Here is a 26,146-nt window from a genome sequence, read left to right on the forward strand (position 1 = left end):
AACCTAACATATATTAATTCTTTGGGTAGTTTTCTAATCCCAACTCACCTATACCTAACCAACAACACAAACAAAAATGAAATGGATATTTTCTTTTAATATCTCTATCAAAGAACTTAATTTTATGAATTGCAATCATGATATAATACCATTCTGTGATGGTAATTTAGTCATATATAATACTACATATAGGAAACTAGTAATTATGAAACAATAATAATATAATATGATATGAAGGAAAAGAAGCTTTAGAGAATACCGTGAGATATGAGCTTTAGAAATTGTTCATCCAAAACCTCACCCTAAAATTGATACCATCACCAAATTAAAATGCCATTGATGAAGACAATACGATTGTTGTTTCCTTGCTTGAGCATGGTTCATGAGTTATATCATGCTCGAGCATGGTATATGTATATATAGTCACTTTCTTTTATCTATGTAAAACTACTTAAACGAAATTAATAGAATCGATTATGTTGTATGAATAGAGAAAAATTTATGTGTGATCATGTGTTATCTTTTAACTGAATTGTTCTATCACTCGACACTGATACGTGACAAAAATGATGACTTCACTTGAACTTTTTCGTATGATGGGAGCTCATGGTTACCTCTGACTCTGTGTAATATAGTGCCCATAGGCCCTTTAGGCCTCCAAAGGGACAAACAGTTTTGTACCCTAGGGTAACTGAGGACATAGTGAGAGAGGAAGCCCCCCACCACCACCCCTTCAGGCCTCCATATTATTGCATTCATAGGTTGTTGACATTGGTTTTAAGTGAAAATAATTATATTCTATCTTCAAAAGGAAGTTAATTACTGCATGCTATAGATATATACGTACTAAAATAAATAGATGTTGACCACACATTACATATATGGTCCCCTTCCTCTCTTCCTCCCTGCTACCTACTGGCCCCTTCCAGTCTATGAGCTTCCTTGATAAGCTTCCTCATCTCTTCAAGGACGTACGGGTACGGCTTACTAGACCAACTTGTGATCATTCACAACTTTTCTTTCTTTTTGGATACAAGGATTGAGAGAAATCGAACCTATAATTTCGGATGCAAGAATAAATGCTCTTAACTTAAGCTCCAAGCTCATTGTATCATTTGCAAGCTTTCTCAAACATGCTGTTTAAAATATATATATATATATAATAAAAAAGGGCATTACATTTCGGATATAGCCCGAAAACAAAACAAAATTAAATTATGCAGGGAAAACCAAAAGCATGCATTTTGCAGAAAAATAAAACTAGGTGGGTTTTTCACTAGCTAATTGATTTGTGAGATTTATGAAGTTTTAATACGAATAATAACAATAAAAAAAATTTCAAACCATCGAACCATCGACTACCACAAGACTGTCCACCCTCTTACAACCACAAATATATAAACAGCTTGCAATTTTCCCTCTTCTTAAATTTTACGAAACGATGCCGTTTAAAATTTAAGGGTTGAACACTTTGTGGATTTTAGTATTTTAGCATTTAAAAATTAGATGGAAAATGAATTAAATAAGCATGATGCAAACATCAAACCACACAAGAAGAACCAAGTTTCCTATCAATTCCAAAAAAAAGACTTAAATAGGATTTAAATTCATGAAAATTACATGAAAATAATTTAAATTCATCAAATAAATAAATAAAACATTTCCCTACAAATCTATGAGTAATGAGTGCATACGCCCACCTAATCAGATTGAATTTTTGGTGCCATTATCCTGGTAGGATTGAAATACATTAAATGATTAATTTCTCTTGATCATCATTCTGTTTGGCAGGGATTAAGTGGCAGTGCGACATTTGGCTTTGGATGTGAGGTACATAATACATTAATTGATTCCTCTCCATCACCAGGCTATTTACCAAGGATTAAATAGGAATGCGACACTTGGCTTTGGATGTAAGGTACATTAATTGATCAATCTTCATCGCCAAGTTATCTATCAGGTGAAGGGAGTGACTAACTCGATAGGGGTCTGATCGTGCCTCTAAAATATCAATGCCCCTCTGGTCACACACGATATCCCAATGCTCAGGGCGGAGTTTGCATGCCCAATCATTGATTCACATGTTCTCCTATCAGGTTCAGCTAGGAGGCCCTTTATTGACACCCGAAGTAGTCCATATGGTCATCGGGTCGGTATATGGGGGACCTAGTTTCTTATGGCCACGTGGTGTTCTCTAATAAGCTCGACTTACAGTGATAGTATGAACCATTAATGAATGGAATTGTGTTAAATGGGGAAGGTATCATCTAGGCAGCGTTGCAATGAATTTAAATTATTTTCATGTAATTTAAATTCATCAAATAAAAAAATTCCCTACAAATCTATGAGTAATGAGTGCATACGCCCACCTAATGAGATTGAATTTTTGGTGCCATTATCCGAACAAACCTCTTCAAATTTTATTTTTATTTTTTATAAATGCAATTACTGCATGATATTTTAGAGAATAATAAATTATTTTTGATTGGCGGCAGGAGACCGAATTACATACATGTGGCTCTCGACATGGCTGGCTCCAGCCATTAACCTCAGCCACAGCAGCAGCCAACTCGCGCCGACACCTCTTCCCCCTCCTCAACCCAGTCCAACTGGCTCCTCTTGTTCAGGGCCCCACCCGTCCTAGCGTCATACGTGTCCACTGTCCCTCCTCCATCAAACGCCTATATAAACTCCCTCCTCTCTCACTCTCTCCTCGGAAAGTAAAATCCCATAGAAAAAGAAAAAGCACAGAACCCAAAAGAGAAAAAGAGTCTGATCGGGCCTTTTCTCTCTCTCACTCTCACACTGCACGACACCAAAAACGAGTGCACGACGCACGACACACACGACAGTTCGTCATGACGGCCTCCGTCCAGAACCGCCAGTTCACCCGTCTCGACGCCCCCATAAACGGCCTCGTCCGCTCCTTCAACTTCTCGGATCTCACTCCCCCGAAAACCACGGCAAACTTCGTCGAAAACGATGACGCTTGCTTACTTTTCTTCTTCCGACGACGACGACGAAAATGACAACCCCGGCGGCGAGTACATGGATTTAATCCGCAAGGGCAACAGCGAATTAGAGCCGTCGATCTTAGACCCCAGAGATGAGGCCACGTCGGACAACTGGGTGCACCGAAACCCATCCATGGTCCGCCTCACCGGAAAACACCCCTTCAACTGCGAAGCCCCGTTGGCCCGCCTCATGCACCACGGCTTCATCACACCGGTGCCGCTCCACTACGTCCGCAACCACGGCGTGGTCCCCAAGGGCACGTGGCAGGACTGGACCGTTGAGGTCACCGGCCTGGTCCGCCGCCCTGCCCGGTTCACCATGGAGCAGCTCGTCCGCGAGTTCAAATCACGTGAGTTCCCCGTGACCCTGGTCTGCGCGGGAAACCGCCGGAAGGAGCAGAACATGGTGAAGAAGACCATCGGCTTCAACTGGGGCCCCGCCGGCGTCTCCAACTCGGTGTGGCGCGGCGTGCCGCTTTGCGACGTGCTCAAGCGGTGCGGGATCTACGGGCGCAAGAGCGGGGCCCTCAACGTGTGCTTCGAGGGAGCCGAGGACCTGCCAGGTGGCGGCGGCAGCAAGTACGGCACGAGCGTGAAGAAAGAGGTGGCGATGGACCCGTCGAGGGATATAATTCTGGCATACATGCAGAATGGCGAGCAGCTGATGCCGGATCACGGGTTTCCGGTTCGGGTCATCATACCCGGGTTCATCGGCGGCCGGATGGTGAAGTGGCTGAAACGCATCATCGTAACGACTCGGGAATCGGATAATTATTATCATTATAAGGACAACAGGGTGCTGCCGTCGCATGTCAATGCGGAGCTTGCTAACGCTGAAGGTAACAGTTTTTATCGAACACGTTATCTGCGCCTTAACTCAATTTAAGCGTTTTGATTGGTCCGTGTTGATGTGTGTGTGTTTTTTTTTACTTTTCACCGGAGCTGATGTTAGTTACTGTGGGTTTCTGTGCAGCGTGGTGGTACAAGCCGGAGTATATAATTAACGAGCTGAATATAAACTCGGTCATAACGACGCCGTGTCATGAGGAGATTCTGCCGATAAACTCGTGGACCAGTCAGAGGCCGTATACCATGAAAGGCTACGCATACTCCGGTACATGATTTGTGTTTATATTATTGGAGCTGCAGGCAGTTATATTTATTTTTATTTTTTTAAAGGTGGGTGTCAAAAGTAGAGAATCTTTTACATGGAGGTGAATGAAACACGTTAGATATTTAATAAATATAGTTGGGTTGGGTGCATCGAAAACCTCATTACCGTAAAAAAATGGACACCGATTCTTTTCTACTTTCTGTAAATTACAATTTGACTTATAGCAAAAATAATTTGAAAAAAACTCAAAAGTATCGCAAAAATAATTCATAAAAAATCAAAAGTATCGCAAAAATAATTTATAAAAAACTCAAAAGTAAAAATTTCAACACACATGCTAAATTGTGATTAGGAGTACAGAATAGGAGGCACGTATAAAAATTACCATACGTTGGTTTTGTCAAAGCAGATATTTATGAAGTGTTTTGGAACTACTTGTATATTAGAATTATTGAAACGTCATAACTTTTTATTTTTTTCAAAAATAAAAAAGGAAAAAAAGAGAGAGTTTCCACTTTTCGTAACTGAGCTGTCTTGTGTGTTTTACAGGGGGCGGGAAGAAAGTGACACGTGTAGAGGTGACAATGGACGGAGGGGACACGTGGCAGGTGTGCACACTAGACCACCAGGAAAAACCAAACAAGTATGGAAAGTACTGGTGCTGGTGCTTTTGGTCACTGGAGGTGGAGGTCCTCAGCCTGCTTGTAGCCAAAGAGATTGCGGTGAGGGCTTGGGACGAGACCCAAAACACGCAGCCTGAGAAACTCATTTGGAATGTCACGGTAAAAGACCTTTTTTCCTTTTTCTTCAATTTATACAGTTTACTTTTTTAACAAAGCGATATTCTAAATTAATATACATAGAGAGAAATCGAACCCGAGTGTGAACTCACTTAATCACCTAACTTAATCCACATATTTCAACCTAATAATAAATTTGGTAGGCCAAGTTTGGCATGGCTATCAAATCAAACTGTCACTATCTGCCTATACCATGATTTGGAATTTAGGCCAGTAATGTGATTCCATGTGGGCCATTGAATTTGTGCTAAACCTTGGAGCCTTGAGCCTTGGAAGCCCGCAACCTTGGATCTCTGCTGTTGTTTGTATAAGAATATTTTGGACTGTGCACGCACTTCTCTCTAGTGCTGTGTGGGTTGTCTGGTTTTTTTTGTTATTATATTTGGTCTTTGTTTGCATCACTGCCTCATTGAGAGGTGGACAACGAGTTTAGGAGTTGAATATTCTATGGTTCTCATGACTGCAGCTGATGACCACAATAAAATATGGGAGCTGGAACTGCTCCACCATTATTGGCCAATTTGATTAAGATTATATGAATTCTTTAAAATCAGTTTATAACTTGTTGATAGATTATAACTGCATTTTTTTATTACATGTATCATATTTACTAATCACGTTTTTATTTCTTTATAGAGATGTGATTTTTTTCTTCTAATCAATAACTATGGTACAAATAGTTTTAGGGGCTAATTGATATGTGCTTATGATTTTTTTTCTTTTATTTTTCCAGGGAATGATGAACAATTGTTGGTTTCGAGTTAGAAGCAATGTGTGTAAGCGACACAAAGGAGAGATAGGGATCGTGTTTGAGCACCCAACTCAACCCGGAAACCAATCGGGCGGTTGGATGGCCAAAGAAAAACACTTGGATTCTGAATCCAACACAACCCTCAAGAAGAGTGTCTCCACACCTTTCATGAACACCACTTCACCCAAAACCTACTCACTGTCCGAAGTCGAGAAGCATAACTCTCCTCAGTCCGCCTGGATCATCATTCATGGCCACATCTATGACTGCACTCGCTTCCTCAATGACCATCCTGGTGGCGCTGACAGCATCCTCATCAACGCAGGAACAGATTGCACCGAAGAGTTTGATGCCATCCACTCGGACAAGGCCAAGAAAATGCTTGAGGAGTATAGAATAGGCGAGTTGGTAACCACAAATTACGCTCCCGACTCCACATCCAATTCCCCTAACATATCTGTGCATGGGCCACATAGAACATCATCAGAAGATATTTCATTTCTCGTAACCCCATTAGCCCCGATCAAAGAAATCACACCGGTTAGAAGCGTCGCGCTTACTCCACGCGAGAAGATCCCATGCAAGCTTGTGGCCAAGACATCCATTTCTCATGACGTGAGGCTCTTCAGGTTCGCGTTGCCTTCAGAAGACCAAGTTCTGGGATTGCCGGTAGGCAAGCACATTTTTGTGTGTGCCACAATTGAGGGCAAGCTTTGCATGCGGGCTTACACACCAAGTAGCTCAATTGATGAAGTTGGCTACTTTGATTTGGTGGTCAAGATTTACTTCAAAAATGTGCACCCTAAATTCCCCAATGGGGGGCTCATGTCACAGCACTTGGACTCTCTGCCAATAGGTGCAGCCATAGACATAAAGGGTCCATTAGGGCACATAGAGTACACTGGCCGTGGTCACTTTTCGGTCAACGGCAAGCCCAAGTTTGCAAAGAAGCTTGCCATGCTGGCAGGTGGGACCGGGATCACGCCCATTTACCAAGTGGCTCAAGCCATATTGAAGGACCCAGAAGACGAGACTGAAATGTATGTGGTCTATGCGAACCGTACAGAAGACGACATTTTGCTGAGAGAAGAGCTTGATGGTTGGGCTAAGAAGTATGAGAGGTTCAAAGTTTGGTATGTGGTGGAGAATGGCAGGGAGGGGTGGGAATACAGTGTGGGCTTCATCACCGACACTATAATGAGGGAGCACCTTCCAGATGGATCGGACGGTTCTCTTGCATTGGCCTGTGGGCCCCCACCGATGATCAAGTTTGCTGTGCAGCCCAATTTGTTGAAGATGAACTATGATACCACAGAATCGTTGCTGGTGTTTTGAAGGGTATTTGTAGTGGTTGAACTTTATCTGTGTACATATTTATATCAGTGTTCCTCCTCAATTATGTGTATCTGTTCAAATTTTTGTATTATTTTCCTTCTACTTTTCCCACTTGGAAAAAAAGGGGGACTTCTCTTTTGGCATTTCTCGTGTTGAGAAATATGTCAAGGCCATTCTATATATAGTTTTGTAGCCAAGTCTTTGGCTTCCCTTGCTCTATATAATACAACAACAAGCTATATATATATGTGGTACGAATTTATTTCAAAACGAGTGATACAACCAGTTACGCATAATTAATTATTGACCGTAGATTTATTGAAATTCACAATCCATCTATGATTAGTGATCATTCCCACGTTCACCACGACACTGAGTTGGGTACCCTTTGTATCTCTTCTTCTTTGGTAAGTTGAAAGGTCAGCTAACCTAGTTTCCACATCCACCCAACATGTTACATGACCCCTCCTCCTCCAAGTATTCTGCATGCCATTTGTTTATGATGGAAAAAACAGCTAAGAGAATCTTCTTGCATATATTATATAATATATATGTATGTAGTTGTCTTGTTTCCCACCTGAGGAGGTTGATTGATGAAGTTTAGTTTCTTCGTTCATCCAGGCATGAACCTTGCTCTCCGAACGCTAAACAATTCCTAGTTCTTGCATAAACGACAAAATTCTTCCATTTTAATATATACTTTTATTGTATTAATATAAATAGAAAATGAGTCATTCTTGTGTAACCAGCTGTGAGATTAGGCTTGTGGGCAATTTGGCTTGAGCCGTTTTCGTCTCTCTCAAGTAGTAATAAAATAGGAAAAAAACACATGTCATTCTTAATCAACTAGACATAATAAATAATTAGGGTAACCAATTAAATATTTGGTTCTTGTGTTGTGTTTGTTGGTGGGGTTTTCCCACTACACTAGGTAAATATAATATTATAGTAAAACTTTGAAACGCCTCCAAAGACATTGGATGGGATCATGGGAGGGGGTCAATTGTTTACAGGGCAAGCACCGCTGACTGACCTGTCATGGCAATCGACAGCTCGATCAAAGTGATGAAATCCTATGATATATACAAACCACTTGTAAATATGAAAATAGATTTGTCGTGTACTTGCAAGAACTAGATTACAAGGATAGAAAGAGAAGTTTTAACTAAAAAAATCTAAGCAATCTTTCTTTAATAAGAAAATTTATATATTTTTAGCTGCATCTATTAGACCCGAAAATCAAACCCAAAACTAATTCAAAATTAATTGGTAATGATTGAATAAGTTCGAGATCTTTTAACGACTAAGGCAAAACTTTCATATCATTCAATGTGAGATACTCTCAACAAAATCAAATAATGATCGAGAAGACTAAATTATTTAGAATAAACGAATGGTGTTAAACGCAATTGATTGATTGATTTATATATTTTTAGCTACATCTAAGATGACGTTGTTATAGTACAATAATTTGGGCAATTGATTGATTTATAGCATCTATTCTATTTTATATTTGTGTTCAAAATATATACCTCAGTGAATGACGTGCACGTATCCGTCTTTGTTCAATTCATGTGTGAAACGACATGCTGTCCTGTAATTTCTTGGTTTGCTGTTTCTTTCGTTCCAAGTTTCAAGAGAGCTTTGGAAAGTTTGGCATGTACTTGCAGAAGCCCTAATTTCAATAATAAGCTTCAAGAATTAAAGAATCATATTGAGATTTGATAGCCATCTATGACGATTGTTTTGTGTACGTCACCGTTTCATACGTAAGTAAGACTACATGGAAAAGCATATAAACCATGTTGTTCTAGATCTCTGCAAGCATGCATTGTTGTTTGTGTTGCTGCCTTTTTATATCATATCTGGTTTCTTTGTGACATAATTTCTGGATGAAAGTACAATGTTGGTTTGCATATTTTTTATGAATCCGATCAGGTATGTTCTTTTGATAGGCAGAAAAAAAAAAGCATTTTAGAGAAGGCCAAAGTCAAGTATTTGTTTACTACTCGATTCGGATTACCATTCGAATTTTGAGTCTCTTTCAATATCAGTAAGGAATAACGAGTAGGTATATTTGTAAGAACATTTTATTTTATTTATGGGGGAGAAGGATTTTGATCGTAGAACTAGTTTCAATATTGAAAAAGAAAAGTACAATTAGACTAATAAATAGTTGGTCCATTGCTTACATTTTTTGTGTTGTGTCTAAACTAAAGTATGAAATTCTCAATTTTGTATATCCTACTGGATCACAGTAGAACGATGGAAGAAACCTTGACTTCATCATCACTCGCAAACCAACAACATAGTCTCAAAACTTTGATGATACCCAGCCCAATGCTTGGAAGTAATAAGGATAAATCTAACCCGATCGGGTCGATCAGTTTGATGGGTTTGTTTGCCCAATCTTAGTCAGGCACGGCCAATATGATTACAACATGTAAGATTGTCTTATGCAAAGAACATTTATATAGTTTTTTGTTTTTTAGTTTTTGTGACAATGGGGGTAAGTGGACATCACTTTCTTGACAGAATCAAACAGAGCAACTTGTGGAAAACAATTCCATGAGCACTCAAGTTACATTACAGAGGCTGGAATTTATGCAAATGTGAATCATAGATTCTCACACCCTATAATTTGTTAACTCTTCTAGAACCAAAATTACTAAGGTACACTTTTGAACAATTAGCTCAGAATTATGGAAATCAAAGTTAACGCCAGCAAATATTTTGTGTCACAATCAGCCAGAATAATCTTATCCCAGAAAAAAAATGTGATAGCACTAAAATTATTCACAAGCATAAGAATCACCTTTTGTTCCTTTCCAACTTTTTATCAAAACCCCAATAAAAATCATAGGAATCCCTTTTTGCAGCATTTATATATAGTTGTGGATGTGCCAATAAAAATTTCAACAATCTGAATACAATTCACACACACCAACTTGATCATAAACCTAATTCCATGGCTCAGATAAGCTCTCTCTCTGCAGAAACTGAGACACTGAGCCAAGTCCTAGGCCTGGTGGAAGCATTCAAAGCCTTTGATGCAGACAATGATGGGAAGATCAATGCTGCAGAGCTTGGAGGGATTTTGGGGTCACTTGGGTACCAGGCAAGTGAGCAAGATGTGAGGGCAATGATGCAGCAAGGGGACACAAACAGAGATGGGTTTCTGAGCATAGAGGAGTTCTTGGGCATGAACACAAAGAACTTGGAATTTGGGGGGCTGGAAAATGTCCTCAAGAATGCTTTTGAAGCCTTGGATGTTGATGGGGACGAGGTTGTGACTGCTGAGGAGCTTTATGAAGTTGTGGGGGATGATTTGGGTTATGAGTTGTCTCTTGAGACTGTCAGGGGATTATTGCTTCAATTGATATAGATGGAGATGGGGCTGTTAGCTTTGAGGACTTCAGACTAATAGTCAATTCCCTCTGATGAGATTAATCCTAATGATGTGTTTGGTCAATATAATTATGCAGCTATATATGTGAACTTTTATACCAGTGAAGTACCTCCAATCCTTCTGAAATAAATTCTACTATTTCTCTACAAATGCTTTTTTTTTTTTTTTTTTTTTAAATTTTAAAAGCACCTTTCCTTCAATATGTTCCACAGAATGAAAGAAAGCATAAGAATGCATCCATAAACAAAAAAATTTGGATTTTGTGGAGAGAGAAGAAAAAAAAATTGTGATTACGTGAAATAGAGAGCTTAGAATTAATAACAATAAATTTTCTCAGCCGGTTGTCATATATTTTTAAAAGGTTTTATTTATTTATTTATCACAAATGGTCCTTCAAGTTTACAAAATTATCACTAATGTGACACTAATAATCCTTCAGATTATCCTCTACCCATCAAAATGGCCATTCCAGTTAGTTTCCGTCAAAAGTGACGTTAAAAAAGTCACGTGCAATCACTTAACTTCTTTTTAAAATAATAATCTCGTCATTCCACTCAACCCTCACAACCCTTTTTGAAATTAATTAATGCCAAAATCCTTCTTTTTAACTTAATTTTCTTTTTTATATCAACATCACAGACCTAAAAAAAATTAAGGTAAAAAACAGAACTAGCAATTAAGTAATAAATAATACTATTAAACAAAGTAAGTCGTACGCGACATATTTGAATAATTCTCAAACCATATAAAACAAACATGGTCCACACCAAATATAAAGCTAAACTGAAAAGCATAAAGATTTCACTGACAATTAAAAAAAAGTAAAAAGACATTACACAATCAAAATACAACCACATGTTTGATGTTTCACAAAACAAAACAACCACATCTGTAGACAAAGATTAAAAAACTAACCTGTATACTCTGGCTGTTTCCCCCCATTCGAAACAACTCTTCGGACTCATTCTTCTACTCACTTTCTACTCACTTTTGTAAGAAGCATAATGCGTATTTGGCTTTACGAACTCATATATTCCTTTTGCAGTCAGCTTCATGAATCAAATACTCAAAAAACCCTAATTGTCCAATTGGAAACCCCAAATAGAGAGAGAGACCGAGGATGAAATGGCGGGAAAGGGTTCTGAGGGTTGGGCTTGGGTTTAGTCGAAGGTTGGGTTGGGTTCTGAGGGTTGAGTGGAATGACAAAATTATCATTTCAAAAAGCATGCACATGACTTTTTAACGTCAATTTTGACGGAAACCATTTTGATGAGTAGAGGATAACTAAAGGACTATTAGTGTCACACAAAAAAACCTAAAGGATGATTCGTAATCATTTTGTAAGCCTAAAGGATTATTTGTGACTATAAAACAATGGGTTTTTTTTTTTTTTTTTTGGGGTTATCTGCTAGTGATGATGTATCCAAACCTTTCACATGGGCTAAAAAGTTTCACCTATGAAAAGAAAAATGGACCCCTCAGGAAATGTTTCTTTCATTGTTGAATAATGGAATAAGAGAGCCATCCAATTTAATTTACAGTAGATCTATTTATGTAGAACTGTAAGTAATGAGCTGATTACGTAAGTATAAGCCTAGAATGATAATAGTGAACGGTAGGTGTAAGGCTCTAAAATGTAAGGCTGAAATAAGCCATGTGTATTGATCCCAGAATAGCTAGATGTGTGGCTGAGATTCATTTTGTTGTGTGTGAATCCAGCTAAGGCTACCGAGTATGTAGTCCACGCTTTGTGTGCTCATTCTGATGGAAGAAAAATACAATCCTCTCTGCAATTTCAGTAAGAGAGAAGAAGAGCATTTCATAACTCTTGTCTTTCTTCGTTCTTCTATTTCTTCTCTTCAACATTTCATAGCCCAGCAAGAATACAAAAACACAAACAATTTAAGACAGCAGCAGCACAATACAGGTAGATCGAGTTCTGTGTACAAAGAAAATGGAGAAAGCAAAACAAAGAGCAAATGGAACCCATATACTTGTGGTTCCTCTTCCTGCCCCAGGCCACATAAACCCAATGCTCCAATTCTCAAAAAGCTTAGCATCCAAAGGTTTAAGGGTGACACTAGTCACCATCTCCTCTAAGACTCATGAGCCCAATATTGAGCCAATTTATGCCACATACGAAGGAGCAGGCAAGATTGATTTAGAGAGCATGCTGCAGTGGCTCCTAACCATCTTGTCACAAAACTTACCAGATCTGGTTTCAAAGCAAGAGAGGAATGGCTACCCAATTTGCTGCCTTGTCTATGACGCAACCTTGACATGGGCTCTAGACATAGCCAAGGGCTAGGCATTGCTAGGGCTTCATTTTTCACTCAGGCTTGTGCTGTTGGAACTGTGTACTATAATGTGCAACAAAAGTTGCTTAGGGTTCCTCTAGAAGAGGATCGAGTTTTGCTACCTGGGTTGCCTTTGCTTGTGCCTCATGATCTGCCCTCTTTCATCAATCATCCAGGGTCCTACCCATCCTTGTTTAAGATGGTAGTTGGCAGGTTTTCAAATATCACTGATGCTGATTGGATCTTCTGCAACACTTTTGATTGCTTGGAACCAGAGGTACTTATATATATTCACAAACATTTCTTCATCATATATACGGCTATAATCATATATTTGCAATGGTCTCCCTGGAGAAGAGCCACTACTAGAAACACTAATATTGTCCCAAACTTAACCATCTATAAAACCCAGTAAGTGTGAGATTTTATCATAAAAGTCTTGGTAATATTAGTAGTAGTTCCATTCATTATATGTTGTATTTTATTTAATCAAGTTTTCAATGTGGGACTTATATTCTTTAACATAACCAACTTCTCTTAAAGGAACCATTTCAAAAAGACTGATTAAAGATGTTTGGGAAATTATAAGAAGTGAGAACTTTAATTTTTACCTAATTCATCAAAGTCAAAAGACATTTTTAATAATGTAGTTTGAATTGTTACTTCACGTTTCTTTTTAAGTATAGAGACGAAATTGGAAATTCAAAACTAACTACATGGATTACACTTGTCTTTTGGCCTAATTCACATAACATATGGAGCTTGAAGCTTGCTGCAATTCCCATTTAGCATTTAGTACTCTTTAAATTGTACTAGAAGAAACATTGGTTTCCCCTATGTGAACAATGGATGCCTCGGCGCTTTGCTCAATACTGTAAAAATTTTTTTTTTTTTCTGTGCATTATTGGTTGAGAGTAGGATCTATTATTATGAAAGGTACTACTACTATTACCTATCTAGATCTTTATACTATAGCCCTACACCACATGTTAGCTTGAGGGACAACTAATGCCCCTTCGCAATAGCCCTAGAAATTTGAGGACACATTTTGCCCACATGATATCGCTCACCTCATGGAAACTGACAGAAACCAACCATTCTTCTTGTGTTGATTATACATGCTAGATTCTTTTTTTTAAAATGTTATAAGCCTATAGTACATGTTTGCTTGAGTGAAAATGCACCTTTGGCAACTATAGCACATAGAATTTGAGGACATATTTGAATAATTCTTAAACCATATAAAACAAACATGGTCCACACCAAATATAAAGTTAAACTGAAAAGCATAAAGATTTCACTGACAATTAAAAAAAAGTAAAAAGACATTACACAATCAAAATACAACCACATGTTTGATGTTTCACAAAAAAAAAAAACAAACACATCTGTAGACAAAGATTAAAAAACTAACCTGTATACTTTGGCTGTTTCCCCCAATTCGAAACAACTCTTCGGACTCATCCTTCTACTCACTTTTGTAAGAAGAATAATGCATATTTGGCTTTACGAACTCAGATATTCCTTTTGCAATCAGCTTCATGAATCAAATACTCAAAAAACCCTAATTGCCCAATTGGAAACCCCAAATAGAGAGAGACCAAGGACAAAATGGCGGGAAAGGGTTCTGAGGGTTGGGCTTGGGTTTAGTCGAAGGTTGGGTTGGGTTCTGAGGGTTGAGTGGAATGACAAAATTATCATTTCAAAAAGCAAGCACATGACTTTTTTAACGTCAGTTTCGACGGAAACCAATTGATGAGTAGAGGATGACTGAAGGACTATTAGTGTCACAAAAAAAACCTAAAGGATGATTCGTGATCATTTTGTAAACCTAAAGGACTATTTGTGACTATAAAGCAATGTTTTTTGTTTTTTTTTGGGTTATCTGCTAGTGATGTCTCCTTACCTTTCACATGGGCTAAAAAGTTTCACCTATGAAAAGAAAAATGGACCCCTCAAGAAATGTTTCTTTCATTGTTGAATAATGGAATAAAAGAGCCATCCAATTTAATTTACAGTAGATCTGTTTATGCAGAATTGTAAGTAATGAGCTGATTACATGAGTATAAGCCTAGAATGATAATAGTGAATGCACTAGTCTCTTAGAATGGTAGGTGTAAGGCTCTAAAATGTAAGGTTGAAATAAGCCATGTGTAGTGATCCCAGAATAGCTAGATGTGTGGCTGAGATTCATTTTGTTGTGTGTGAATCCAGCTAAGGCTACCAAGTATGTAGTACATGCTCTGTGTGCTCATTCTGATAGAAGAAAAATACAATCCTCTCTGCAGTTTCAGCAAGAGAGAAGAAGAGCATTTCATCACTCTGTCTTTCTTCATTCTTCTATTTCTTCTCTTCAACATTTCATATCCCAGCAAGAATACAAAAACACCAAACAATTTAAACAGCAGCAGCACAATACAGGTAGATCGAGTTCTGTGTACAAAGAAAATGGAGAAAGCAAAACAAAGAGCAAATGGAACCCATATACTTGTGGTTCCTCTTCCTGTCCCAGGCCACATAAACCCAATGCTCCAATTCTCAAAACGCTTAGCATCCAAAGGTTTAAGGGTGACACTAGTCACCATCTCCTCTAAGACTCATGAGCCCATAGAAACCCAGTTGAGTATGGTAAATATTGAGCCAATTTATGCCACATATGAAGGAGCAGGCAAGATTGATTTAGAGAGCAAGCTGCAGTGGCTCCTAACCATCTTGTCACAAAACTTACCAGATCTGATTTCAAAGCAAGAGAGGAATGGCTACCCAATTTGCTGCCTTGTCTATGACGCAAGCTTGACATGGGCTCTACACATAGCCAAAGGGCTAGGCATTGCTGGGGCTTCATTTTTCACTCAGGCTTGTGCTGTTGGAACTGTGTACTATAATGTGCAACAAAAGTTGCTTAGGGTTCCTCTAGAAGAGGATCGAGTTTTGCTACCTGGGTTGCCTCTGCTTGAGCCTCATGATCTGCCCTCTTTGATCAATCATCCAGGGTCCTACCCATCCGTGTTTAAGATGGTAGTTGGCAGGTTTTCAAATATCACTGATGCTGATTGGATATTCTGCAACACTTTTGATTGCTTGGAACCAGAGGTACTTATATATATTCACAAACATTTCTTCATCATATATACGGCTATAATCATATAATTGCAATGGTCTCCCTGGAGAAGAGCACAACTAGCAACACTAATATTGTCCCAAACTTAACCATCTATAAAGCCCAGTAGAGATTTTATCATAAAAGTCTCGGTAATAATAGTAGTAGTTCCATTCATTATATGTTGTGTTTTATTTAGTCAAGTTTTCAATGTGGGACTTATATTCTTTAACATAACCAACTTCTCTTAAAGGAACCATTTCAAAAAGATTGATTAAAGATGTTTGGGAAATTATAAGAAGTGAGAACTTTATATTCTTTAACATAATCAACTTCTCTTAAAGGAACCATTTCAAAAAGACTGATTAAAGATGTTTGGGTAATTATAAGAAGTGAGAACTTTAATTTTTACCTAATTCATCAAAGGCAAAAGACATATTTGATAATGCAGTTTGAATTGTTACTTCACGTTTCTTTTTAAGTATAGAGACGAAATTGGAAATTCAAAACTAACTACATGGATTACAATTGTCTTTTGGCCTAATTCACATAACATATGGAGCTTGAAGCTTGCTGCAATTCCCATTTAGCATTTAGTACTCTTTAAATTGTACTAGAAGAACCATTGGTTTCTCCTATGTGAACAATGGATGCCTCGGCGCTTTGCTCAATACTGTAAATTTTTTTTTTTTCTGTGCATTATTGGTAGAGAGTAGGATCTATTATTATGAAAGGTACTACTACTATTACCTATCTAGATCTTTATACTATAGCCCTACACCACATGTTAGCTTGAGGGACAACTAATGCCCCTTCGCAACGGCCCTAGAAATTTGAGGACACATTTTGCCCACATGATATCGCTCACCTCATGGAAACTGACAGAAACCAACCATTCTTCTTGTGTTGATTATACATGCTAGATTCATTTTTTAAAATGTTATAAGCCTACAGTACATGTTAGCTTGAGTGAAAATGCCCCTTTGGCAACTATAGCATATAGAATTTGAGGACAGATATTGCCCACTTCTTTTATTAATGTGAGACCTACTTAGTGAAAAATAGTCTATAAATGTGGTACAAACAATTTTATTTGAATGTTATATACGTGACACCCTATAATTTCATTAGGTGGTGAGCTGGATGAGAACAAAATGGCCAATCAAGACAATAGGGCCAACCCTTCCATCAATGTACCTAGAAAAAAGGTTGGAAGATGACAGAGACTATGGCATCAACTTTTTCAAACCCAACAATGACACTTGCATCAAGTGGCTAGATTCGAAGGAAGCATGTACAGTTGTCTATGTATCATTTGGAAGCATTGCTAATCTAGGAGAAAAGCAGATGGAGGAGCTAGCACTGGGCCTAAAAAGGAGCAAAACCAGCTTCCTGTGGGTAGTAAGAGAATCAGAAATTCAAAAGCTTCCAAGCAATTTTGAGGAGCAAACATCAGAGAAGGGTTTGGTTGTGAATTGGTGCCCTCAATTGCAAGTTTTGGCTCACAGGGCCATTGGTTGTTTCATGACACATTGTGGGTGGAACTCTACACTTGAGGCATTAAGCTTAGGGATCCCAATGGTGGCAATGCCACAGTGGACTGACCAATTGACAAATGCCAAGTTTGTGGAAGATGAATGGAAAGTTGGAGTGAGGGTCAAGGTTGATCAGATGGGAATTGTCACTAAAGAAGAAATAGAAAGATGCATAGCACAAGTCATGGAAGGAGAGAGGGGGAATGAGTTTAAAAGGAATTCAATAAGATGGAGAGAATTGGCTAAGGAGGCTGTAGATGAAGGTGGAAGCTCTGATAAGAATATTGAGGAATTTGTAGCAGCTCTCTTATGCAAATAGAAATAGGTTTGTGTGAGTAATTAATGTTTATGTTTGTCAAACTAACTGCACATTTAAATAAGAGTCTACTATTTTACCTCACGATTAAGTTTTGTGCAAGTAATTAATGCTTATGTTCGTCAAACTTTCAATTTAAACTACACATTCGTTCAAGAATCTTAGTATTTCACGTCACCATTAAGTCGAACACTATCATCATTTTATCACAAAATAAATAAATAGTAAATTTGACTTCCCCCTTCAAACTAGTTTTTTGTTACTTGCAATCCATAACCTTATTTTTTATGAATAATAATTTAATTATTACTGTATTTATTAATTTTCATGAATAATAATCTACCTATTGTCGAATATGAATAAGAATTTACCTACATAGGTAAATAATTTTTATTTGAGTGGAAAATTTGTAAGTACATATAGTATATAAAAAAGAGATAGGTCAATTATTTTTATGAGGGATTCACTATTATACCTAATATAGGGGCCTAAATTATAATTTTTTTTTTAACATACATGAAATGGAGTTAGAAACATAACCAAAGCTCATTTACAACATAACAAAGAGACTACGAACTTTCTATAAATTACAAAACTGCCATCAATTTCTTAAAACAAGCCCAACCCCAAAACCTCGTAAACAAAATCTAGAACACTAAATAGAGCATCAAAGTAATTTAAAAATCAAAATTAAATTCAATAAGGTCAGCTGTCATTTTTTGGGTTTGTTTATAGAAATTAAATTATGTAGGTTATCACTAGTGCTAAGAATGGGTATATAACTAAATACATGGTGGAAAATTGTAGATAAATTGTAGAAATTTTATGGAAAATACTAGGGAGACCATCTTTAGAGACCAATTTGTGTACCATCTCTCTAATAGAGGATGTGACCTATTGTATTGGTGGGCACCACCTCTATTAGAAAGATGGTACACCAATTGGTCTCTAAAGATGGTCTCTCTAGCATGACTCAAACTTTATACATGTACACTGGGTGTATATTTATCAATATTGATAATTACTCCCTATAATAGCATTAATGTATGGATTGAGATGGTAGGTTATTAATGTGGGAGTGAAATGCACACCTACGGTTTGAAACTTTGAGGTCCCATTTGGTTCATGGAAAGGATTTGATGGGAAATTATTTCCTACGTCATTTCCAAAGAGATGGGAAATGGAAGATTTATTTTCCAATAGGAATTGGTGTAAGATGACTTATATAAGTTAGCCTAATCACGTGTTATGATTATCATATTGGAATGAGATAATGGGTTATGTTTATCAGTTATTGTTAGACTTTCAGTTTTGACAGACTTTGGTTAGTTTATATTGACTAGGACTCAATCACTTAAGTATATTAGTTTTGTTTAAACTCTTACTCTATCTATAATAGGAGAGATAGTGTTAAGGTTTCTTCAATATAAAAGAAACGGTCCCTCCTCTGACAATACACAAGTTCTGTGGCGTGCTTGACCTATTGAAAGCAAGAACATTCTGGTGTTGCAGAGAGAAGAAGATCGTTCCCATAGTTGTCATGTCTTCTTCACTTAGTATGAATCAATCGATAAGTATTCTTTATTCATGTTGTAATTCATGTGTTTATTGTATTTAACTTCAGTTTTACTTACAATTGGAAGATTCATTTCCCATATTTGGTTTGTGTATGAATGTAAAACAAAGTTTGTTTAATTTTCTAATTATACTCATATAAAATCAAATAATAAAAGAATGCATTTAATGCTATATTGTAATTCTAACTTGTTAATGGGGACAAAATGGTCATAAAAAATGTGCATTTAATGTTGGCCCGTTTTCCCGAACTTTCTTGTGGGAAGGGAAAATGAAACCGAAAAAAGGAGGGTTACATTTCCCCCTTATTTTCTTATGTGTCAGGCAACCACTTCTCATGCATATACTTACCAAACATGAAAAAGAATGCTAGACGAAATTTGGGAAGTATTTCTCAAGGGGAAAAAAAACAAAACAAAAAAACTGAAATTATATTCGATGTCCTGCAAATATGGGGTTGGTGGCATGGTTTGTAATTTAGTTATAATAGATGGACAACTGGTCTTACATGGCATTCGATTCAAAAATTAGGTTTTACTTAGAAGTGGAAAAGTAGATAGGTTATTGTATAGAGTACTGTATTTTTTATTTTTTTTGTTACAAAAAAAAGGTGGCAGGAGTGTCACCTCTCCGAGCCGGCCACGGGTTAAGGGAAAGCTCTCCTCAAGAGATTCGTTACATATGCGAAGGATCGAACTCAGGATCTCATTGAGGAGCCCGATCACGTTCGCCCAACATGTGTGACCTAGCCCGTTCAATTTTCTGCTAAACCAAACTCACTTGGGACCTCATAGAGTTTGTATTTCAATTGAGAGGGCCTATCACTTTAATGACTCTGGCCCGCATTTGGACCATGTCCGTGTAAGCAACATCACCCCAATGCGAGAAAGACTTTATATGGTTGCCTTTGTTCATTGGCAGAAGACATGTTTACCGCGGTAGGTCTTGACTATCAAGTCCCACTTATTCTATAATTTCATTCATATGTAATCATAGATAGAAATTTGAAAGTCATTTTGCTTAACAAAAACAGTGTTACAAAATCACCCAGAAAAGAGAAGGAAAAAAAACACTTAATAATAGCAAGAGCTTCACCTACGAAAGAAAGAAAAATGGACCACTCATTCACAGGAGGAAACAGTCAATTGTCAATTATGACAACTTTGACTGATCCGAATAACTCTGTGCAAAGAAAATGGAGAAAAGAGAAAGAAAGAGCCAATGAAGGAAAATCCACATAAGGCTTGGTGATGATGCTGTTTTCTTGGAACATGGCATCAATCAATGAAATTTTCGGATTACCCATATTGCCTTCCTTCAAAACAGAACAGAAGCTGCTCTGTACTCTCTCAATTACGGGTATCTTCTCATGCCTCTTTGGTTGAAGCTGTTCTGCACTCTCCTACTCGCATGTCATGTCAAGTTAGGGCTCCTGTGTAAAACTTTCCCCTCTATTGCATCATTTAGGGATTTGGGTATTTTCATAATTGGAGAAAAAAAAATTGGGTTAGGATGATTTTTTCCATTCTCTATTTTCATGGTCTAGGGCAATTTGATGATGAGAGAAATTGAGAAACAAGTCTGGATCTTGACTTTGAGGGAAAACAAGTTTGAGAAAGAAAAATAGAAGATAAATTTTGAGTCAAGTCTGGAAGTTCCCTTCAATTATTCACTTCTTATCCTCACAGCACAAAGTACAACAATACCAATGCTCCATATACTTGTGGTTCCTCTTCCTCTCCAAGGCCACATAAACCCAATGTTCCAATTCTCAAAACGCTTAGCATCCAAAGGTTTAAGGGTGACACTTGTCACCATCTCCTCTGACACTCATCATGAGCCCATAGAAACCCAATTGAGCTTGGTCAAGATTGAGTCAATTTATGCTGCATCTGAAGAAGCAGACAAGATTAATGCAGAGAAGAAGATGCAGTGGCTCCAAAACATTTTGTCAAAAAGATTACCAGAGCTGATTTCAAAGCAAGAGAGCATTGGGTACCCAATTAGCTGCATTGTCTATGACTCAGCCATGACATGGGCTCTGGACATGGCCAAAGGGCTAGGCATTGCTGGGGCTTCATTTTTCACTCACTCTTGTGCTGTTGGAACTGTGTACTGTAATGTGCACCAAGGGGTGCTTAGTGTTCCTCTGAAAGAGGGTCCAATTTTACTACCTGGCTTGCCACTACTTGAGCCTCATGACCTGCCCTCTTTCATCTATGATCCAGGCTCCTACCCCTCCTTTTTAAAGTTGGTGGTTGGCAGGTTTTCAAATATCACTGATGCTGATTGGATTTTCTGGAACAGTTTTGATTGCTTGGAACAAGAGGTACATATATATATATGTGTGTGTGTGTGTGTGTGTGTGTGTATATATCCACAAACATTTCTTGATCATATATCAGTCCATCAACATATCTTTGCAATGTCTTGAAGGAACAAGCTTAGGTAAAATTTCAAAAAGACTGATAAAGATGATGTTTGGGAAATTATAAGAAAAGAAAACTTGAATTGGATTCATAGGCTAAAATACATTTTTGGTCCATGTAGTTTGCAACTTAAGTGTAAACTACAAGGGTATATCCTTACGTTTCTTTTAACCGTAGAACGAAATTGGAAATTCTAGCAAACTACATGGATTAAAAGACATAACATATGAGGCTTGAGGCTTGTGTTAATTCCGAATTGAAATTTAGTGAGTACATTTTGAACTGAAGTATGAATATTATTTTCCCCCATTATTGAACAATGGATGGCTTTACGCTTTGCTCAATATTTTAAACAATGTTTCTGTGTATTATTGGGAGAGACTAGGATCTATATTTGGAGGGACTAATATTACCCAGCTATGATTGAACTGACAGAAAACAACAATTCTTCTTGTGTTGATTATGCATGTTAGATTCTTTTTTGTTTTTGTTTTTTAAATGCTGTAAGCCTAGAGTACATGTTAGCTTGAGTTAAAATGCCCCTTTGGCAACTATAGCCATAGAATTTGAGGACACATATTGCCCACTTCTGTTATTAAAGTGAGACCTACTCAATGAAAAATAGTCAATAAATGTGGTACAAATAATTTTATTTGAATCTTAAATAGACGACACCTTATAATTTCATCAGGTGGTGAGCTGGATGAGAACAAGATGGCCAATCAAGACAATAGGGCCAACCCTTCCATCAGTGTACCTAGACAAAAGGTTAGAAGATGACAGAGACTATGGTTTCAACCTTTTCACACCCAACACTGACACTTGCATCAAGTGGTTAGAATCAAAAGATACAGGCACAGTGGTGTATGTATCGTTTGGAAGCATGGCTAACCTAGGAGAAAAGCAGATGGAGGAGCTAGCATTGGGCCTAAAAAGGAGCAAAACCAACTTCTTGTGGGTAGTCAGAGAATCAGAAATTCAAAAGCTTCCTAGCAATTTCGAAGAGCAAACATCAGAGAAGGGTTTGGTTGTGAATTGGTGCCCTCAACTGCAAGTTTTGGCTCACGAGGCCGTTGGTTGCTTCATGACACATTGTGGGTGGAACTCTACACTTGAGGCATTGAGCTCAGGGGTGCCAATGGTGGCAATGCCACAGTGGACTGACCAATTGACAAATGCTAAGTTTGTGGAAGATGAATGGAAAGTTGGAGTGAGGGTCAAGGTTGACCAAATGGGAATTGTCACTAAAGAAGAAATAGAAAGATGCATAGCACAAGTCATGGAAGGAGAGAGAGGGAAGGAGATTAAAAGGAATTCAATGAGATGGAGAGAATTGGCTAAGGAGGCTGTGGCGGAAGGTGGAAGCTCTGATAAGAACATTGAGGAATTTGTAGCAGCTCTCTTATGTAAATAAACTTTTAGGTTTGTGGGAGGAAGGATTAATGTTTATGTTGTGAAACTATCGACTTGACCTACACGTTTAAATAAGAATATACTATTTGATTCCATATCAGCAATTTATCACAAAGTAGATATATTGGCCAACATTTAGACCACATCCATGTAAGCAACATCACTCTAAAGCAAGCAAGACTCTACATTGATCGAGCAACTGCCCCATTACCAAGTGAAATTTGTATGCATCAATAGTCAGAAGAGAAATTTGTGAGATGTTCCATCACATCAATCACATGCTACTGTTGATTAGTTGATTGCAAAAGGAAGACTTTCTGGGTTGCCAGCAAGAGAGCCAAAGCAATTTGTCAAGATTGCCAAAATTTTCAACAACCAAGCGAATGTGTGGGTTTGTATAGGCAATTAATAAGCCTATACCCGCAGGAAATGTCAGTTTTCATTTCATCAATCACACTGACAAAGAAAATGATCACAACAAGGAGAAGCAAATGGGTGGTCGTGCTCACAATGACATACCTTTCTGTCACTCTCACCCTCTCTACTTCTAGCTCAAAAGACACACCCCAAAAGCACGCACCCATGGCAAACCAACACCCTCAAGGATGTGGGCCAAGTGGGTGAACCTTCCGGTGCGGATGTAGATCGTCCCCTACCGGACATTGGAATTGGGGTGTGGGTTCAGATCCTGGAGGCGCCACTTTCAGTTTTGAATCGGGTGCAGATCAGAGCCCCGATGGTGCGGCGGGTTTGGATTTGGGTGGGGCAGCTCATCTTCAACTAGGGGTGGAAGCTCTTGGGCTAGTGGAAGTGGTTTTGGATATGGAGGTGGTGGGTTTGGCAATTCACATGGTTCCAATGGCTATGGAGGCAATAGCAATTACAACAACTACAATCAGGCTGTGCATGGACCTCTCGGAGGTCACTAGCTAGTAACTAATGTTATGTTACGTATACGACTTAAAAGTAAAATATAAAAAATCTATCATGTATTGTGTTACAGTCAATGTAGTATGTGAGAGTTGCTGGTAAATAAATAACAATTATCATATTGAATTTACCCTTCCTTAGCTGAATCGATCAAGAAATCGACCACACACAAAAAAAAAAAAAACAAAAAACAAAAAATCTAAGCCCTTAAAGCTTTGTCCAAGTAGTGAGGATGGGTAGGTGGTGAAATATGTTATTAGTATTAGGCTAAGTTAAGAGTTCAAATGAAATTTACTAGACTTGGACAATGAGACGGAGCATGATTCGATTTTTTTTAAATTTTTAGAAAATCTTTAATTTAAATGAGGTCCTATCTCTTAACTGTTATATTAGACTAACTAATTTAATCGAACGGTTAAGAAATAAGTTCTCACTTAAAACCATATATAAGAATCTCAGTATAGAATTCTTGATTCATATGACCTCCAAGTTCCAACCCATATGGAATCGGGCCAAGCCCGTATGAGTAATAGGCCGGCTTAGTATTTTGCTAGACAGAAAATCAAAATCCCTAGTCTTTGCTTGATTGGAAGTTTTGCCTTTGGAACTTTGCAACTTTCTTTAGCATATCCAACAATCCAGATCCAATGTTTGGATTACGTGGTACAGTCGCAATCGCTTCCGATGCGAGTCGTCGACTCCTTCAATCTGTATCGGTGAGTTCATAACCACAAAGCCCCCTTCTTTTTTTATCAAGCTAATTGCTTTTGTAATTGATTTCAAACACATTGGGTTTAGGGTTTAAGGATTTGGGGTTTATGACTGTAAGTTTGTTCTAAAATTTTCAAATTCAGTGCTTGCAGAAAGATTGGTGCTTTAGGGCTTTTTCTGGGTTTTGCATCAATGAATTGTTGGCTTTTCAATTACTTGTACGTTGTTTGGTTGAAATGATTGACAATAATGATTTATATGAAATGGAAAATGCAAATGCCTAGTTTTGATTTTGAATTCTCTGCTTTCCATTGTACATTTCAATGAAACATCCAATGATCCAAAAATTGTGCCAAAAAGAAAAAGAGTAAGAAAAATTTATCATTCCCCATATCCTAAGCTTTGAAATTTGAAAGGTTACAGATTTTATATGTTGGTATTTATCATGATCATCTTTTAGCCTCCTGTTTTGTATGCAGTTTCATGGGGTGGGTGCCCGATGCCTCAATATAAGAGCAGGGATGGAGATTCCAGACAATAAGCCCCTCAAGTTTGCGCTTCAGTACATACATGGTATTGGCAGAGCGAGGGCTGCCCAAATCCTGTCTGAGCTCAACATGAGCAACAAACTTGCCATGGACTTGACCAGAAGAGAAGTTGTTGCTTTGGATGATGTACTCAGCAAGTACGTCATTGGAAGGGATTTGGTATAACTCTGTCTTCCTCTCCCACCCTCCTCCCTCTCTTTAAGTACTGCTTGTAATGCTTACATATCTGGTTTTTGTTTTTTCTTTTCGGGTTTTTTCAGGCGGGTCTTGTTGATAGAGACATAAAGAGAATGAAAGACATTCAGTGCTACAGAGGGATAAGACATGTTGATAACTTGCCGTGCCGAGGGCAGCGCACCAGCACCAATGCCAGGACCAGGAAAGGTAGTCAGCGGGTTGCTGTTGTAGCATCAAAGAAGTTGAAGAAGTAGTCACCATACTACGGTTTTTTCTTGAACTCGGTTTGCATATAGAATTCATCTGCTTTTACAATTTGTGGGGTTTTGAAGTCATGATTGTTGGTGGTTTTACTAATTGTGTTCAAGGAGAAAGCCTCCTGTTGCTGTTTCTTTTCTACAATCTTGGTTCTCGATGTCACATTTGATCTCTCAATAACCGCTAGAATTTTTGCTTCTGCTTCAAAGATGGTTATAGCATTGGGCCTTAAATTTCTGTGTGTTGTGGTGTTTTCTGCTAGCCCAGAATACTAGGATTTCAAGAATTATCTGCGAGGTTGCTATATTTCCAAATCAAGCATGATATCTATACATCACCAAAAGCCCTCAAGGATGAAATTTCATAGGAATTCGATCGCGTCTGAATAAATAAGTAATTTAAGTTAACTAAGATGAAATTCGCAGTACACTTGA

At 38.0% G+C, this 26,146-nt stretch overlaps 5 protein-coding genes across 5 annotated transcripts; all 5 read left to right on the forward strand.

The window, feature by feature from the left end:
• Positions 1 to 2,720: 2,720 nt before the first annotated feature.
• On the forward strand, positions 2,721 to 7,284 carry LOC103332932 (nitrate reductase [NADH]-like). Its single transcript, XM_008235697.2, is given in 5 exon segments — positions 2,721 to 2,990; positions 2,992 to 3,853; positions 3,988 to 4,128; positions 4,678 to 4,910; positions 5,662 to 7,284. Coding segments are annotated over 5 exon segments (2,721 nt in total). The 5' UTR covers positions 2,721 to 2,858; the 3' UTR covers positions 7,015 to 7,284.
• Positions 7,285 to 9,918: 2,634 nt separating this feature from the next.
• On the forward strand, positions 9,919 to 10,573 carry LOC103332931 (putative calcium-binding protein CML29). The gene is given in 2 exon segments (XM_008235696.2): positions 9,919 to 10,361; positions 10,364 to 10,573. Coding segments are annotated over 2 exon segments (471 nt in total). The 5' UTR covers positions 9,919 to 9,982; the 3' UTR covers positions 10,456 to 10,573.
• A 1,618-nt stretch (positions 10,574 to 12,191) lies between these two features.
• Positions 12,192 to 17,755, forward strand: LOC103332928 (mogroside I-E synthase-like). Its single transcript, XM_089045045.1, has 2 exons — positions 12,192 to 15,813; positions 16,952 to 17,755. The coding sequence occupies exons 1-2, from the start codon at positions 14,959 to 14,961 to the stop codon at positions 17,672 to 17,674; spliced, it is 1,578 nt and encodes a 525-aa protein (XP_088901171.1). The 5' UTR covers positions 12,192 to 14,958; the 3' UTR covers positions 17,675 to 17,755.
• A 2,594-nt stretch (positions 17,756 to 20,349) lies between these two features.
• Positions 20,350 to 23,183, forward strand: LOC103332927 (mogroside I-E synthase-like). The gene is made up of 2 exons (XM_016794742.2): positions 20,350 to 21,575; positions 22,367 to 23,183. The coding sequence occupies exons 1-2, from the start codon at positions 20,955 to 20,957 to the stop codon at positions 23,087 to 23,089; spliced, it is 1,344 nt and encodes a 447-aa protein (XP_016650228.2). The 5' UTR covers positions 20,350 to 20,954; the 3' UTR covers positions 23,090 to 23,183.
• Positions 23,184 to 24,518: 1,335 nt separating this feature from the next.
• Positions 24,519 to 25,945, forward strand: LOC103332926 (small ribosomal subunit protein uS13m). Its single transcript, XM_008235692.3, has 3 exons — positions 24,519 to 24,734; positions 25,209 to 25,436; positions 25,538 to 25,945. Exons 1-3 carry the CDS (start codon positions 24,666 to 24,668, stop codon positions 25,706 to 25,708), a joined length of 468 nt encoding a protein of 155 aa, XP_008233914.2. The 5' UTR covers positions 24,519 to 24,665; the 3' UTR covers positions 25,709 to 25,945.
• The last annotated feature ends 201 nt before the right edge of the window (positions 25,946 to 26,146 follow it).

This window comes from Prunus mume, linkage group LG2 (assembly GCF_029339155.1).
Source record: "Prunus mume cultivar Tortuosa linkage group LG2, ASM2933915v1, whole genome shotgun sequence".
Lineage (NCBI taxonomy): Eukaryota > Viridiplantae > Streptophyta > Magnoliopsida > Rosales > Rosaceae > Prunus > Prunus mume.

Bases quoted from the DNA above. Each gene is read 5' to 3' on its own strand.
- LOC103332928 (XM_089045045.1), top strand. From the start codon at position 14,959: ATGCTCTGTGTGCTCATTCTGATAGAAGAAAAATACAATCCTCTCTGC. The intron at 15,814-16,951 runs GTACTTATATAT...TAATTTCATTAG, and splicing joins TTGATTGCTTGGAACCAGAG to GTGGTGAGCTGGATGAGAAC.
- LOC103332927 (XM_016794742.2), top strand. From the start codon at position 20,955: ATGCTCCATATACTTGTGGTTCCTCTTCCTCTCCAAGGCCACATAAAC. The intron at 21,576-22,366 runs GTACATATATAT...TAATTTCATCAG, and splicing joins TTGATTGCTTGGAACAAGAG to GTGGTGAGCTGGATGAGAAC.
- LOC103332926 (XM_008235692.3), top strand. From the start codon at position 24,666: ATGTTTGGATTACGTGGTACAGTCGCAATCGCTTCCGATGCGAGTCGT. The intron at 24,735-25,208 runs GTGAGTTCATAA...TTTTGTATGCAG, and splicing joins GACTCCTTCAATCTGTATCG to TTTCATGGGGTGGGTGCCCG. The intron at 25,437-25,537 runs GTATAACTCTGT...GGGTTTTTTCAG, and splicing joins ACGTCATTGGAAGGGATTTG to GCGGGTCTTGTTGATAGAGA.